The 17,905-nt window shown below is 49.0% G+C and overlaps 1 protein-coding gene across 1 annotated transcript in view; it reads left to right on the top strand.

Moving 5' to 3' along the window:
- sipa1l2 (signal-induced proliferation-associated 1 like 2) overlaps nucleotides 1-17,905 on the top strand; it is a 121,898-nt gene that overhangs the window by 58,743 nt on the left and 45,250 nt on the right. The window contains exons 5-9 of the mRNA XM_062544205.1: nucleotides 3,413-3,587; nucleotides 5,205-5,308; nucleotides 8,337-8,494; nucleotides 10,030-10,684; nucleotides 15,413-15,687. Coding sequence (XP_062400189.1) covers nucleotides 3,413-3,587; nucleotides 5,205-5,308; nucleotides 8,337-8,494; nucleotides 10,030-10,684; nucleotides 15,413-15,687 — 1,367 coding nt within the window. The remainder of the gene's footprint in view (nucleotides 1-3,412; nucleotides 3,588-5,204; nucleotides 5,309-8,336; nucleotides 8,495-10,029; nucleotides 10,685-15,412; nucleotides 15,688-17,905) is intronic.

Genomic DNA, 17,905 nt, shown 5'->3' with positions numbered 1-17,905 from the left:
AATGCGCGACGTGACAAGACTTAAGCGCTAACCTGAGAGTCGAACGTTGATTAGTTACGGTTTGTTGACTATTGCTGCGGCGTCTTTGCTCATGCAAATGAGTTGCCTAGTGCTGGTGAGGGGATGTAAATTATTGCCAACTGCAGTGTCAGCTGCCTCGTTTTGACAAGGAGTGTCTTTCTGTGGATTTGTGGGGGGGGGGGGATGAGAAATCTATAAGGTCATGGGGGTGGGGGGGGGAGGGGGTAGAGAGGGGAGTCCGTATTTGGATAAGGTGTAACAGAGTAGATTTTTTTTGAAGGAGAAAGCACTTTTTCTCTCCTATACCCCCTCCTCCTCAAAGCACACACGCGCACACACACACACACACACACACACACACACACACACACACACATACTGACTGATGTACACATTCCTTATCTGGGAATTAAATTGAAATCGTCGGGGGAGTATGAGAAGCAGTCTTTCGTTTCATCGACCGACCGGGGTCTTGGATCAAATCGACACCACTAAAAATATTTGCTCACCTCAGGGCAAAGTCAGGGGGTGGGGGAATGTGGAGTCTCGTGTGTGTGTGTGTATGTGTGTGTGTGCGTGTGTGTGGGCGATGATGATGATGACGGTAAAAGGAGAGAGAGAGAGAGAGTGAGACGAGATCGACACGAGCTGCATGACTGTATAATTGAAGAGCGGCGTAATCGGAGACGCCCCATGAGGGAGAACGGGAGCGAGGGAGGGAACGAGAGAGAGAGAAAGAGCGAGAAAGAGCGAGAGAGACACAGACAGACAGACAGAAATGAGAACCGGCAACCTCTCAGAGGACCCTTTGAGACCTCCCCCCTCCACCACCACCGCCCTACTCCCCCCCCATACACACACACACCCCTGCAGGCATTCTGGCACAAAGACGGGCGCAATAAACTTTTGATTATTTTTTCATGAGCTTTGTTTTCATATTGTCATCCTCCGGGCGTCCGTCTCCATCTTTGGCCTGCTCTCTCTCTCCCTCACCCCGGCTCTCCCTTTTCCCCGGCTCCGAGTAGCCTCGGGCCCACGACGTCCCCGCTCGCTCGCTCGCTCGCCCGTCTCCCCTTCTCCCCCGCGCCTCCGTTATTATGCGTATATATGCTGCGTTTCAGGGGGCCGGGGAAGGAGAGAGAGAGAGAGAGAGACAGTGGCGGTGGTGGTGATGGTGGAGGTGGTGGGACGAAATTAGCATATAGGGAAGGACGACGCGGTCGAGGGGCATCAGGGGAGCACGGCGGCGTAGAGCTGAGGAGCGCGTGGGGGTGGGGGGGTATGGGGGGGGGGGGTGTGTGAGGCTCCAGGCTCCTGGCGGCATGTTAGGTGGTCTGGCCGTATTGATTTTGCTCTTAAGTCGATGGCAGAGGGGGGGGGGGGGGGGTGCTCCTGCAGGATCCATTAAGAGGTGGAGGAGAGATGGAGAAGAAAGGATCGGGTGGGTAGGCAGGCGGGTGGGCAGGTGGGGGGGGTGGGGGGAAGATTGGGGGGTATAGGGGGTGTTATTTTTGTGCAGCCCCCCAAAAAAAGAAGCAGAAAAGCGCGGCGTCTGCTGCCACTTAAAGAGGCGAAGGGGGAAGAAAGACGGCTGTCGCCATGGCTACCGGCCGGGCAACCCGTGGCGAGTGTTTGACCCCGTCTGGTGGTGGAGTGGCCACCAGATGCAGGTGGCTGATGCCTCTGAACCTCAAGTCCTTTCTTCATTCACCCTTTTCTTTCTCTCCTTTTTTCCTCCTCCATTCCTTTGTTCCTCTGAGTCGGGCCTTTCATCGTTTCGTTCGTTTTTGTTCATTTGTTCGCCTTCGCCTTGTCTTCATTACTTTTTCTTTTCTCTATCATGTGTTCACCTTTCTTTCTTTCTTTCTTTCTTTCAACCAAAATTCAATCAAATTTTCTCTATCCTTACCATTTCACTAATCTCTCTTTCTTTCTTTCTTTATTTCTTTCTATCAACCAACATTTAATAAATTTTTCTTTCTTTCTATCTCTCTCTCTATCTCCATCTCTCCTCTCCTCTCCTCTCCTCTGCTCTTGCTGCCATATCAGTAATATCCTCTTTCTCTCTTTCTTTCTTTCTTTCTTCCCTTCTTTCTATCAACCAACATTCAATCAATTTTTCACTGATCTCTTTCTTTCTTTCTATCTTTCTTTCTATCTCTCTCTATCTCTTTCCTTCTCTCTCTATCTCTTCATCTCTCTCTCTCCATCTCTCACCTCTCCTCTCCTCTCCTCTGCTCTTGCTGCCATATCAGTGATATCCTCCACAGGACTCTGCGGTGGCAGCTTTATTAATTCCCCTTATATTGCTCCATCCTCCCTCCGGGGGCCTCCTGATAAATAATGCAGCTCTCCCCCGCCAGCGGCCGGCGCACGCCACACCCCCCCACCAGTGATTACTCCACCCTCCCTCCACCACCACCACCACCACCTTCACCACTTCAGCTCGCTCAGTCTAAAGCCCAGACCAGCCCGCAAACCCCCCCCCCCCCCCCCCCCACTGTCCAGATTGATGGGGCACTTAGCTGGACAATCTCCCGCCGTATGCCTCCAGAATCGGTATTGATGGCCATTCCGTTTGAAAAGCGGTTAGTGGTGAAGTCCAGCACCACCCTCCCGCTCCACCTCCCCATGTTTAAGGGCTGTGGATTGCTGGGCGGTCAGGGGTGGAGGCTGTGTCCTCAGCTGGTGTGTGTGTGTCTGTGTGTGTCTCTTGTGTGTGTGTGTGTGGGTGTGTTGATACACACGCACTCATATTGTTGTTTTTATGTTTTTGCTGTTTGGGTATTACATAAGGGGATTTCATATTTCAGTCAATATGTTACCTTTTGTTGTCAGGGAAGGCAAGGGAAGTTCTCATCAACTGTTTGTGAGTTGATGCCAAATCGTGTTGTTTGTTGAAAATGACTCTTGTGTTCCCTCCTCTACGTACCTCATTTCTCTTGTCTTGTTCTTTTGATCTGTCTCTCTTTTTTCCCATAAACTTTCACTTGCCTTTCTTGTGCACCCCATTTGTCTCACTTTATTTCTCTCTCTCTCTCCATCCCTCCTCAATCCCTCTCTCACTCTATTTCTTCTCCTCTATTCCTTTCCATCCATTTCTCTGCTCTGCTTCTCTATCTCTCCCTTTCTCGTTATGTAATAATAATACTAATAATAATACTAATAATTATACTTTTGATTTAAAGTGCCTTTCATGACACCTAAGGTCACTTCACAAGGTTGTAAAATCATCTCATCAAAATAAAAACAAATGTAAAAAACAATGTAAGCAAATGTTCTGACAATGGAGTCTAATATACCTCTCTCTCTCTCTCTCCCTCCCTCCCTCCCTCCCTCCCTCTTTCTCTTTCTCTCCCCCCTCCCTCTCCCTCCCTCTCTCCCTCCGTAGTTGAGTTTCCAGCACAAGGTGGGCATCCTGTACTGCCGGGCGGGCCAGAGCACGGAGGAGGAGATGTACAACAACGAGGCGGCCGGCCCGGCCCTGGAGGAGTTCCTGGAGCTGCTCGGCCAGCGCGTCCGCCTCAAGGGCTTCACCAAGTACCGCGCCCAGCTGGACAACAAGAGTAGGGGCACACACACACACACACACACACACACACACACACACACACACACACACACACACACACACACACACACACACACACACACACCAAGGGGACAGGAACAGCCTGCACCCTCACATCAGAAACAGAACCAGCTTTATTGAAAACAAGCAAGGAATTTGACTCTGCTTTAATGAATCCGAGTCAATTCATAAACAAATTAAACATAAAAAGAATAAAAAAACAGAACTGTCAGAATAGAATGAAGAGCACTAGAATAAGGCTATATGGGGTATATACATTTGCAAGTAAATAAGACACTATGGGTGGGATAGAGTAATGCAATTGTCATGATACGTCTCCTGCTACAGAGGCCCCAATGGGACATTCTGTCCAGTCTGAGTAATGACCATGGCCAAAACCGAATTCACTCCAGCAGTTGCGCTTTATAATTCTCTGAAATAGCAAAAGGCAAAGCCTTTAAGATCATATGATTTAAGCGCATGACTTAAAAAACCGTGGTCCAGCCTGGGATGGAATGGACACACACACCACATGCATATATGGATGATACACACACACACACACACACACACACTCATTACATACGCGGGCACACACGTGGATGCAGAATACAGTAACCTGAAATTGCAACCAGCCAGTTGTGAAGAAAGAATTTCCGGTGCATGGCCTGGCTGATGGTTGTCTAAAAACCCTCTTTAAGTGTGCCGTTTTCACATTTTCCTTTTTTAACACACACACACACACACACACACACACACACACACACACACACACACACACACACACACACACACACACACACACACACACACACACACACACACACACACACCAACGGCTAGACCATTCCTATGCACCCATATGGCCCCATATGCAAACCCACAGACACATGTGATTGGGAAGATGCATGCACTGATGCATATCATTTGCATTTTATGGTACAGGCGATGGCCTCAATATGTTGCCGTGTTTTCTAGGGATTCTATAAATAGCGCTGTAACATAGATCATATGGCGACATTTCCACCTAACGCTGGTGCCTGCTGATTTACGACGATCCGTAACGCATTTGTTATAGTGACAGCGTGCGGATCTACAACGGGTTTTATTTAACTATGGGTTTTTGTCCCTGCTGATAACTCTCTGTCTGTGTCTCAATCACTCCTTAGTGTGTTTTTATTTTTATTTATTTATTTTTCGTGTGTGTGTTTTACCTCTTTTACCTTTTTTTCTTCTCTGCTTTTATATTTTTGGTAACACTTTATAATAACTACTGTACACACAATTCCTAATTTTTTAAGCGTTTCAGTGTTTACTCAATTCTCTCGCTTTCCCTCAAATTCGAAACGGATTTGAACGTCACTTTATTGCCATTGCAGATTTTCCGAAGCATATTCTACAATATAACGACAAAGGAATTTGTGGCACAGTACTGCAAAAGATGATTATAGATCATATAGATAGATATAGATTACACATTGATTGTACATTATACATTGATGAGATTATACATTGATGATTATAGGTCATATAGATAAATCTAGATTATAGATTACACAGTGTTATAAAAGAGTCTCTCTTCTCTCCCCTCTCTTCCTTTGTGTGTTCACAGCGGACTCCACGGGCACCCACTCCCTCTACACCGCCTACAAGGACTACGAGCTGATGTTCCACGTATCCACCATGCTCCCCCACACACCCAACAACAGACAGCAGGTGTGTGTGTGTATGTCTGTGTGCGTCTGTGTGTGTGTTCGTGTGTGTGTGTGTGTGTGCGTGTCTGTGTGTCTGTGTGTCTGTGTGTCTGTGTGTCTGTGTGTCTGTGTGTGTGTGTGTGTGTGAGGAAGGGGCAACAGCCCTTTGTGAGTGTACGCTCATTTTTCTTTCCTCATTCACGTCTCTTTGTCTTTTTGTGTGTCTGCGTGTTTGTTTTGTTTGTGTGTGTGTGTGCAAGGAGGGGTTTAGCAAGACACCATGCCTTTGTGTGTGTCTGTATTTGTGTTCGCATGTTTGTGTGTGCATTTGCATGCACATATGTGTATGTATTGTGTGTGTGTGTGTGTGTGTGTGTGTGTGTGTCTCTGTGTTCGTGTGTGTGTGTGTGTGTGTGTGTGTGTGTGGATGCCTCGGTGCCTTAACACCTACTTAAGACTTCACACGGCGTTTTTACGGGGCTTACTCCGCGTCCACTGCCCACACACCATGTGTGTGACTGCCCAACGCCGTCTCGCTGTGTTCAAATTAGTTCCTCCCCAGCTCCGTAAGCTGTGCTCAGCTCCTAGTCCATGCCCCCCCCCCCCCTTCTCCCCCCTCTCATCTCTTCCACCTCACAGCTCCTCTACCCCCAAACCCCCACCCCCACCACCACCACCCAGCGCTTTCCCTGAGCTTCGTTAATCACCAATATTTGTGCTGTGCCAAAGCGCATCGTCATGGCAACCACCATGACGCGCACACAGACACACACACACACACACACACACACACACACACACACACACACACACACACACACAGACACACACACACACACACACACACACACACACACACACACACACACAGTGCCCATTCCACTCGGCAGCAACCATCTCCATCTGCACCCCCCCATCACCACCACCATCACCCCCACCACCCTCCCCTTTGAGACTAACAGCTCCCTCCTCCTCTCCCATCATCCCCACTACCCACTACACACACACACACACACACACACACACACACACACACACACCAGCCTCCCGGCCCTATCTGTATGTCTGGGGAGGAGCAATTAGATCCATGTCTTTTGTGTGTAACAAGATGCACACAGCAGTGTGGGGAAATGAGAGAGGAGGAGGAGGAGGAGATGAGAGAGGAGGAGGAGGAGGAGGAGGAGGAGGAGTGGATCGGAGGGATGTGTGGTGGAGAGAGAGAGGGAGGGATGGAGAGGAGAGAAAGAGAGAGACTAGAGAAAGAGGAGGGAGGAGGAGGCGGTGGTGTGGGTGGGGGTTGAATTCAGAGCCGTGATGGAGCCGTGAACCCCAGAGACTCTGGAGAGCCCCGCCGGCTTCATTGGTCCTTTGTCTTAGCTGGCGGGGAACCTCCAGCCCAGCCAACACGTCCAGATGGAGCGATTGTGACTGCCTCTCAAACTCATTCACTCGTTCACTCGGCAGGAGGGAGGGAGGCAGGGAGGGAGAGGAAGAGGGAGAGGGATAGAGAGAGAAATAGAGAGGGAGAGAGAGAGAGAAATAGAGAGAGAGAAATAGAGAGGGAGAGAGAGAAACAGAGAGAGAGTGGGAGAGTGTGTGTGTGTGTGTGTGTGTGTGTGTGTGTGTGTGTGTGTGTGTGTGTTAGGGGGTTCGGGCTGGGGTGTTGTGGGGTGAGGCCGGGTAGATTCAACATTGCACTGTGCAAAGACGATGAGAGATATTCAGATATTTTCAAAGGCCACGGCAAAAAAGATTGGCTCAGGGGCTTCTCACTGTGAGTTAGCGTGTGTGTGTGTGTGTGTGTGTGTGTGTGTGTGTGTGTGTGTGTGTGTGTGTGTGTGTGTGTGTGTGTGTGTGTGTGTGTTGCATGAAAGGGGAGGAGGGGGGGCGGAGATGATGAAGCCGTACACTGGCGTGTCCTGGTCTGAGTCATTCCCCACTAGTTCCCCTTGAGCCAATCGATGGTAAATGCCACACGGTCATGTTCCTGGAGAGCGCTCATCCGGCACAGGAAATGTCCCGAACTCACGCCTGTCTTCTCCTCTCTCTTTACTCCCCATCTTAGAGCAGCCAAGGTGTGGACATGGTCTTGGCCCTGAGCTCCGTTTGCGTGTGTGTGTGTAGATTGTGTGTGTGTGTGTGTGTGTGTGTGTGTGTGTGTGAGGGAGTGAGTAAGGGGGATGGATCAGCCTTGGCTCTCTCTTGTGGTGTTGCGTGCTTCCCAGGGGCTGTAATTACCATCTTTGTGTTTCCTATGCGGGATCATTGGAGATTGTGGCCGGATTAGCGGTAATCTCTGACAGCGCGCCCCCGCAGGGTCTCTCTCCCCTCCTGCCCTTGGACCGCTGTAGTGGACCCACCGCACATGCCCACCGCACGCCCGCCTCCTTCGTCTCCCCCCCCCCTCCCCACCCCACCCCCCCGCGGGCAACAGTTGTTGCCCCCTCCTGCCCCCGTGCTCTTGTCTCGGATGGGGCAGATTGAAGTTCAAGGGGTCTGACCGTTAGTCCGTCCGTGCAATCTGTCTCAGCCTGCAGTTGAAGTTAAAGGCTGCGTACGCATATATATATGTGTAATTTTTCGGGGTTTTTTTGGTCATCTCCTGTGAACAATTAGGAGTTAAGCTGTGTGAGGACAGCTTTTGGAAATCGGCAGTAGAGGATTTTTTCCTCCCCTCCCTCCCTCCCTCCCTCCTCGGCCCCTTGAGGAAACTTATCCAAGCAAATGAAAAACAAACGTGAACAAAAAATAAGCATAAACAAACACGATGGAGCCATGTGGCTTGGTATGTTGTTGTTGTTGTTGTTGTTATGAAAGAGAGTCCAGTCTTCGTCCACATTCGTTCATGTCGTTAGACGGTGTCTTGTGTCCTGTTTGTCGTTGTTTTGTTAGTCTCTTATATATATTTACCTCTCCGCTCGTCCACGTTCGTTCATGTTATTACGGTAGATAGTGTCTTGTGTCCTGTCGTCGTTGTTTTGTTTGTCTCTAGTATATTTGTATTTGTTGTTTACCCGTGTTTACACCACCCCCCCTGCTCTTCTGTTTAGCTGCTGAGGAAGAGGCACATCGGGAACGACATTGTCACCATCATCTTTCAGGAGCCTGGCGCGCACCCCTTCACGCCCAAAAACATCCGCTCCCACTTCCAGCACGTCTTCATCATCGTCCGAGCACACAACCCCTGCACTGAGGACGTCTCTTACAGGTGAGACACCTGCCCCTCAGATCGAATAGAAATCTGATCAACCGATCGGTTTATTTATCTCACTTGATACATAATATGTTATGTTGTATATTATTGTTTTGTATTATTATTGAATGTTGCGCTGATATTGTTTTTTGTTTTATTTTAAACTATTAGTCGGCAAAACAGCAAAATGTAGGCCGCAAAATTATTCAATGATTTGGCAATGAAATGATTTGGTTCTTACCTACCAAATTGGTGATGAATTTATATTAGTTTAATGTTTGTAATATTTTTGCATCAATATTTTTCTTTGTTATCCCACCGATGTTGGTTTGCACCTCAGGTCCTCATACAAACAGTTTTTTGAAAGGTTTCAAGCAGGGCTCTATCACTAAGAGGAGTCAATCTAATTCCGCAAGGTCATAATCTCCTCTCCGTGCGGTTGAAATAACGATAAAATTGATTGAAGACAAAATAAGGAGACGGGGCCGAGCCACGATTTATATATTCCATGAATCTTCCTTGCATGCCGTGGAGAGGAAGTGGTGAAGATGAAGGGATAAAAAATGAACGTAATTGAATTCAAAGCCTCCCTCCTTTCCTCTCTCTGCCCCCCCCCCCCCTCGTCCTCCTCCTATTCCATCCTTGCTCTGGGTGACTCGGAGCTAAACTTGTGCTTTTAATGCGACAGCGATCTAATGCAAGAGGCAGGCTCACACCACAGGTGGTCTATGCCCCCCCCCCACAACTGCTTTTCATTATCTGGAGGATCAGCTGAGCAAAGATCTGTGACTCGGAGCTGAGTAAATTAAGATTTTTATCTCGCCAGCCCGTGGGAGATTAAGGCTGGGGATGAGAGGGAGTGCGCTTGCGATCCGTGTCTTTCCTGCGCTGAGCCTCAGAAGCTTGTCTTTGCGAGCCCTGAAGTGGACGATAAATTTTCATGTTTTTTTTTGTTTTGTTTTTTAGTCTTATGTTCTTCCTCTCAGAAGAGATTTTACCTCTTCCTCACTGTTACAGATAACTGATCTGAAAGCAAAGTGTAACAAATGTCCTGTTGTGTGCGAGAGAGAAGCACTTGAGATATTTTGTGTCAAAACAAAACGTCTAGGCTAATGTTTGGTTGTGTCTTGAATGCCGATGTTCCATCGCAGTTAAGTCCATTTCCCACTTGGAAAATGTGCTACACTTTAGTCATTAGAATGAAACAAACGTTTGTGATAAACACTTCTCACTTTTACTTTCGTTGCCAAAGTACATAGATAGCATACATCAATTCCTTGTGCTGAAAAAAAATGATCAGAGAGAAACACGTTTATCCTCTTGAGTGAAAGTGCCTGAAAGAGTGAAAGAGACACACACTCACATTATGTGTTTTTCCAGAAAGTCCATGTTCCCCTTATATATATGGAGGATATATGAGCTTCATTCTTTAGACAGTTATCGTAAAGTTTGTCATCATGACGATGTGGTTTCCACTCATGGGTTCCATGTTCCGCTGACTGTTCCCATGTTCCGCTGACGGGTTGTTCTTCTTCTCTCCTGGTGTCCAGCGTGTCCGTCTCCCGCTCCAAAGACGTCCCGGCCTTCGGGCCGCCCATCCCCAAGGGCGTGACCTTCCCCAAGTCGGCCGTCTTCCGGGACTTCCTGCTCACCAAGGCCCTCAACGCGGAGAACGCGGCGCACAAGTCGGACAAGTTCCGCGCCATGGCCACGCGCACGCGCCAGGAGTACCTGCGCGACCTGGCCGAGAACTTCGCCGGCTCGGCGCCGCTGGACTCCTCGGGCGGCGGCGGCGGCGGCGTCGGCAAGTTCAGCTTCATCACGCTGGGCGCCCGCCGCAAGGAGCGCTCGCGCCCGCGCGCCAACGCCCACCTGCAGAGCAGCGGCGCCGTCACCTGGGCGGTGGTCGCCCGCGACAACAACAACAGCGGCGACGCCTCGGCCAATCCCGGCGTCGTCGGCAGCCCCGTTTCGCCCGGCGACGCGTCCTGCTGCCTGCTGGTCGTCTCCAACGAGTTCGTGGCGCTCATCGAGGAGGCCTCCAAGGAGGTGGTGTTCAACTGCTACTGCCGCGACGTGATCGGCTGGAACATGGTGTCGCCGCTGGGCCGCGCCAAGCTGTACCACGAGAGGGGCTCGTGCCTGGCCTTCTCCATGCAGGACGGCTGCGGGGACGAGGTGCGGGAGATCGCCGCCAGGCTGGAGGTGAGGAGAAGCACCTGAAGCATGCTGTGCTGGAGTGCCTTTGTTATTTGCGCTGTCATTGAGTTGTCATATTTTTAGACATGAAAGGCTTTGATTACACTTTACTTGAAGGTATCTTCATACGAGTAACATGACACTGTCATTACCAACTAGTCATACAGTAATTTCCTGCATATAAGCCGCATTGTGTATAAGCCGCAGGACCAGTGTTTTATGCAAGTTAAAAGAAACAAAGCCACATTAACACCATATTAACTGTCCCCCTGTATTAACCTCATAGCGGAAGAAATTGAGCAAAATCAATGTATAAGCTGCGGCTAATAGTCAGGAAATTACGGTAAACGTTTATGACCTAACGCTTGTGCCGTTAAGTATTATTTGTTTTTTGTCATGACAAGTTAGGATTAGGGTTAGGGTTCATGTTTCATGTGACAGGGTCATATGTTCATGACAGTGTCCTGTCACTCTTATGTAGATACCTACAAGTAAGGTGTTACCAAGTTTTTTTTAAGGTCTGTAGAATTCCATGAAGGGACATGAATAATGCTGGTTTGTCAAGGATGCATTGGATTGGTCAAGGCTGCCGTGGTAGGATCAGGATTTTTTGAAAGAGAGTTGGAAAGAGCTGCAAAGGGATTCTTGTAGCTCAACCCTTTTTGTTAAAGTAAGTTGGAGTGGGTTCAGTCAATATGATCAATACAACCCTTCTCGTGGAGGGATTGCAGCACAGAGAGTCTCTAGTCTGCTGTGTATGTAGTTAGTGTTTTGCAACAGAAAATAATCAGCTGGTGTGTGTGTGTGTGTGTGTGTGTGTGTGTGTATGTGTGTGTTTGTGTGCTGACAGTGTGTATGCATGTGTGTGTGTGTGTGTGTGTTTGTTTGTGTGAGACCAAAGACCTTTCGAGTCCTTTAAAACAAGAGAGGCAGGATGCAAGTAGGTCCCAGCAGGGTGAAGATATGGTGGTGTTTGCTTTGATTTCGGAAAAGTACAGAGCGCTGTTAGGAAATGCAATGCTATTGAGCGTTTTCCTCGGGAAGGATCCTATCGATTATTGGGCCCTGCTGGGTTAGCATGCAAACACAAACGCATGTCTCTCGTCCTTGTGTACCCTCTCAGCCTTTTCAAACACAGCACACGTTTTCCCTAACCCCGTAGTAAGGCCAGTGGGTAGGTGGGAGGGGAGGTAGGTCAGTCCAGGTGATCACGAAGACTTGTGACCTCTTTAAGATGGACAGAAGTGACCTCTAAATCTCCTTCAAGCTAGCTGGTCCTGGTCTTACCTGGACAGCCTCACACTCCCACTCGTGTTTCATCCTTACATCCTTTAGCAGGGCACATCCCTATGACCACCCCCCACAAATACACACACACACACACACTCACACACACACACACACACACACACACACACCGTCCACCAAACTCCTCCCCTGACACGTATCGGACCCTCGGAGGCGTAAAACCCAGTAACCGCATTACCGTGAGAAGAGGGGAGTCCTGTTGGCCTTTAGTCCTGCTCATTAGGATCAGGCGTTTGGCGCTGGATTAAGTCTTCTGCTGGAGCTCGGTGTGCTGGTTGGAGGGGGTGGGGGGGTGTGGGGGTCTGAGCTAATGACCCACCGCGGCGACTCAGCACATTGGCAGGTGTGCGCCTCATTAAAAACGCCTCACCTTCACCTCGGATGTTTGCCCGCGGGGGGGTGTGTGCGTGTGTGTCTGCCTGTGTGTGTGTGTGTGTGTGTGCGTGTGTGCGTGCATGCATGTATGTGTGTATGTGTGTGTGTATGAATGTGTGTGCCTGTGCGTGTGTGTGTGTGTGTGTGTGTGTGTGTGTGTGTGTAGCACGTTCACAAACGCCTCTAATGCCGGCTCTTCCGGCCTTCGCGTGTTATAAATATAGTGGCAGCAGCGGCACACACAGAGCAGCTTTCCAGCCTCCCAGCACCACGCCAAGCAGGTGGAGGTCAGAGAGAGGGAGAGAGGGAGGGAGAGAGGAAGAGAGAGGGAGAGAGGGAGTGAGAGAGGAAGAGAGAGGGAGAAAGCGACAGAGCAAGAGAGAGAGAGAGAGCTGGCAGATAGACTCTCTGCTGGAGAAGTCACCTTTCTCTCCCTTCCTCCCTCCCTTTCTCCCTTTAGAGTTGTGTCAGGGAGGTAGTTCAGTGTCACATCAACTCTGGCAGAGTTACAGGAGTTGTAGGTAGTTCAGTCTCACATCAACAATAACAGAGTTAAAGGGGTTGTAGGTAGTTCAGTGTCACATCAACACCAGCAGAGTTAAAGGGGTTGTAGGTAGTTCAGTGTCACATCAACACCAGCAGAGTTAAAGGGGTTGTAGGTAGTTCAGTCTCACATCAACAATAACAGAGTTAAAGGGGTTGTAGGTAGTTCAGTGTCACATCAACACCAGCAGAGTTAAAGGGGTTGTAGGTAGTTCAGCTTCACATCAACACCAGCCGAGTTAAAGGGGAAGTAGGAAGTTCAGTCTCACATCAACACCGGCAGAGTTAAAGGGGAAGTAGGTAGTTCAGTCTCACATCAACAATAACAGAGTTAAAGGGGTAGTTGGTCATTCAGCTTTACATCAACACCGGCAGAGTTAAAGGGGTATTAGGCCTACTTGATGCTGGTAAAAAGATTGTTGACGTTTGATTGTTGGTTGTTGACTCAGAGGAGCATGATCAGTATGTGATTTCCGCTCGTCTACAATTATAGTAGCAGTTATCGTGCGTGTTCTGAATCGAAACTTCAAAAGTATTTTTCCAGCCACATCAAGCTCTCAGATGTGTGTGTAAAATAACCCTCCCCTAACTGCCACCAGGGCCCTGGGTTTGGAGCCGTGGTCCTGTATTCCCACATACAGGACCAGAGGAAATGCCGGAGAGAGAGAGAGAGAGAGAGAGAGAGAGAGTGTGTGTAACTTGAGTTCAGCCAGCGGGCGGTCTCATTTTGGTTTTGGGACATTTTTGCCGACTGATTCAAGAGGAGATGAGTGGATCGCTGGTTAATGAACTCGCCAGATTTGGCACACAGGGGGTAACGTTCTGGAAGCCTCTCTCTTTCTCTCTCTATCTCTCTCTATCTCTCTCTCTCTCTCTCTTGCTCTCACTTCATCATCATCCGAAGCAGCAAGAGAGATTTTGGCAGATGTGTCCCCTGGCCATGTTGAAAAAAGAAAGCCCTTGAGATTAGATGTGTTTGAGGTCCAGGGGGGTGATCTTGTTAAAAGCTCCTGTAATCACCAGGCCTGAGCATATTAGTATGGGAAGGCAAGAGCAGATCTTCGGATTTTAGTGCTTAGTTACCTCAGGTGACTTCTTATGGACCACGCCTTACAGGGGAGCTACACCAGGCGCCTAACTGAAGCGTTCCATTTCACTTCTTAGCTTACCAATGGGCACCAGGGTCAAAGACAAGTCATAACTAAGTCAAAATTGCGTTGTCTATTTCTCTATATTTCGGTTCACCCACTCACTATTCCATCAATAGTTTGAGAAAGCGTTATTTCTACATTATCGAATTTATGTTTGACTTTTACGTTGCGTAGCTTTAGCTTTTCTTTCACCATTAGTCACATTCTTTTGTTGTGCTTTTTTTGCTTCACATTATTTCTGCCCATTTCTGCTTTCTCTCTCTTGCTTGCTTGCTCTCTCATTCTCTCTCTCTTTCTCTTTCTCTCTCTATTCAATGTAGTTCTCTCTCTCTCCATTCTCTCTGTCCCTCAGTCTCAAATTCAAATGAAGTGCTTTATTGGCATGACAAATAGACTGCTCGAATTGCCAAAGCAGCCATTAAACACAACGAACAGGAAATCAGAAATCTCTATCTGATGTTCTGGCTATATTTTGTCTTACATTTGGCCTTACTCCCCAGTGCATGCTTCTTCTATCTATGTAGAACTTCCACTATGCATGCTTCTATCTATCTAGAACTTTCTGTCTTCCAGTTTCTGTATGCTTTTTTTTCTCTCTGAGAGGCCTTCTCCCCTTCTCTCGGCTGTGACGGTCATTAAAACGACTCTTCCGGTGGGACACTCGAGACTATCTATCTATCTATAATGTGTCCTTCCTACCGTTTGACATGGCCGCCTCCCTCCCCATCCTCCCCCTTCCTGCCCGAAACTCCTGATATTATGTCACTACAGTATGTAACGTTGTTGATAGGATCACGACATTCTTAGTCGATTTTTAACTTGGTAACAATATAAGCACATAAGCGCTTTATGCAGTTTGTCTTCCTGCCATATGACATCCTCCCCATCCTCCCCATCCCCCCGAAACTCTTGATATTGCACTATGTAACATTGTTGTTTAGGCTGGCTCATGACATTTTTAAGTCGATTTTTTAACTATTGATATTGCATTTTGTAACGTTGTTGATCAGGTACATGTTTAGTCTATTTTAAACTTGGTAGCGTCTTAACGCTATATGCAGTTTGTCCTCCTTGATATTGCACTATATGACGTTGTTGATCAGGTGGGATCTTGCCATTTCTCAGTCAATTTTTTAACTTGATAACGTCTTAACGCTATATGCAATTTGTCCTCCTGACATTTACCATCCTCCCTCTTCCCGCCCGAAACTCTTGATATTGCGCTATGTAACGTTGTTGATCAGGTACGACGATGACATTTTTCAGTCGATGTTTAACTTGGTAACGTCTTAACACTATATAAAATGTGTCTTCCTGCCACCTCCCCCTTCCCCCCTCTCCTCCTTCTCGTGTCCAGATCGTGACGCGGGGCTGTGAGACGGTGGAGATGACGCTGCGGCGGAACGCGGTGGGCCAGCTGGGCTTCCACGTGAACTTCGAGGGCGTGGTGGCGGACGTGGAGCCGTTCGGCTTCGCCTGGCAGGCGGGGCTGCGGCAGGGCTGCCGACTGGTGGAGATCTGCAAGGTGACCGTGGCCACGCTCTCGCACGAGCAGATGATCGACCTGCTGCGCACCTCCGCCACCGTCACCGTGGTAGTGGTGCACGCGCACGAGGACGGCACCCCCCGCAGGTAGCTACACACACATGCACACACACACCCACGCACACACACAAACCTCTGCTTACACTGCAGTCTCTCTCTCTTTCTCTATCTCTCACACACACACACACACACACACACACACACACACACACACACACACGCTGCTTGCGTCGCGGGGGTTACTCTCTTCCCATCATGACTCACATCACTGAGGTTCTTTGCGCACGTCGCTCCCCATAAGATCATTTCACATGCTCGTGCACCGATATTCCAGAGGTACAGTACTTTGCATGGGACTCTTCTCAGAGGCTTGTCTGTGTATTCGTTGCGACCGCCTCTGAGGCTCTTTGCGTCTATGAATACAAATTTCGTATTTTACGAAAATCTGATGACGACGGCGATCGAAACGCAATTGGTCAGTGCCGCTCCCTCCACTTTTTGGCAGCCTCGGCGAGGTCAAGACCAGTGCCATGCGGATCCGCAAACCATGGAGTGTGTGTGTGTGTGTGTATGTGTGTGTGTGTGTGTGTGTGTGTGTGTGTGTCTGTGTGTGTCTGTGTGTGTCTGTGTGTGTCTGTGTGTGTCTGTGTGTGTCTGTGTGTGTCTGTGGAGTTATGGAGTGTGTGTGTCTGTGGAGTTGCGCAACAAGGGCTGTCAATGTTTTTTTCCCGATGTTTCCGTTATGTCAGAATTGCCTTCTCTAATACTCTGATCTCTCTGTTCGAAAAAAAAGAAAAAGAGAGAGAGATAGCGTCCACTAAATCCTTGTTGCTCCCCGAGCCACACAGTGAGTGTTACGAAATCAAAAAGCGGGACTCGACGGGCGAGGAGAGACTCGGCAACTCTTTCCAGTGTCCTCCGGTCCTCGCTACTCCACTCTCCTCTCCGATCTTCCCCTCGCCGGCTAATCCTCTTAGACTAATCGCTAAAACTTGCAGCCAAGCAGGCTTTTCCGCGACATGAGTCATACACAGAAACAAACGCACGCACAAACGCAGGCGCACGCACGCACACACACAGACACACACACACACACACACACACACACACACACACACACACACACACACACACACACACACACACACACACACACACACACACACACACACACACACACACACACACACACACACACACACACACACACAAACTCCACATGGGACAGGAATCACAGAGACAGCTGAGCAAGCAAGATCGGGTGGACCCCCCCTGGGGTGCAGTGTCATGTTGCAGGTGTTGCAGGTATTTGCAGGGGACGGGGGGGGGATGCTGCATAAACAAAAAGAAAAAACAAATCCATGATTAGTGGAAGAAAGAAGAACAGAGGTGGTGAGGGGTCACGGTGAGCAAACAGGGAAGAGAAAGAAACAGTGGGAGCGGTCCTGTTTAAACTGGGCAGGCAGGGCTCCTGTTTTAACTGGGTAGGTAGGGCTCCTGTTTTAACTGTGCAGGTAGGGTTGCTGTTTTAACTGTGCAGGTAGGACTCCTGTTTTAACTGTGCAGGTAGGGTTGCTGTTTAAACTGTGCAGGTAGGACTCCTGTTTTAACTGTGCAGGTAGGGTTGCTGTTTAAACTGTGCAGGTAGGACTCCTGTTTTAACTGGGCAGGTAGGGTTGCTGGCAGGCAGGGAGAGGGGCTGGATGAAGAAGAGTAAAGAAACCACTCTACTCCATCGGCATGAGAAGAGAAGAGAAGAAAAAAAGGAGAATAGAGCAAACAGTAGTATACTGTAGGCTTGCTGATGGGATGGGGGGATGGGGGGTGTTGATCCCCCAAATTGGCTGGCTGGTGTGGACAGATGAAATGAGAGAGTAAAGCCTATAGACTTTAATACGGTCTGGACAGACTGCAGCCCAGTACACCCTGAGACACACACACACACACACACACACACACACACACACACACACACACACACAGACCGACACACAGACCGACACACAGACCGACACACAGACACTGGCCCCAGCGTAAAAGATAAGGCCCTGGCTCAGAACTCTTGTGATGTTTTTGAGTTTGTATGAGAAAGCCTCCAAGCTGTGCGGGTATTTGAGGAGATTCAGAGCAAAGTCCGTTTGAAACCTCGGTCACGGAGCCGACGTCTGGAGGAAAGCGTTCGGCTGGCTCCGATCATTAGCATAGCGGCTCGTTACCGAGCCAGTCAACGTCTCGCTGTGCCTCGTTCTGAGTTTCCCCCGCATCATCATCAAAAGGTCGTTTGATGATGATTGCGCTGCCGTCA

This window comes from Sardina pilchardus, chromosome 1, assembly GCF_963854185.1.
Source record: "Sardina pilchardus chromosome 1, fSarPil1.1, whole genome shotgun sequence".
NCBI classification, from domain to species: Eukaryota; Metazoa; Chordata; class Actinopteri; order Clupeiformes; family Clupeidae; genus Sardina; species Sardina pilchardus.
This window is presented reverse-complemented; position numbering and strand designations above follow the sequence as displayed.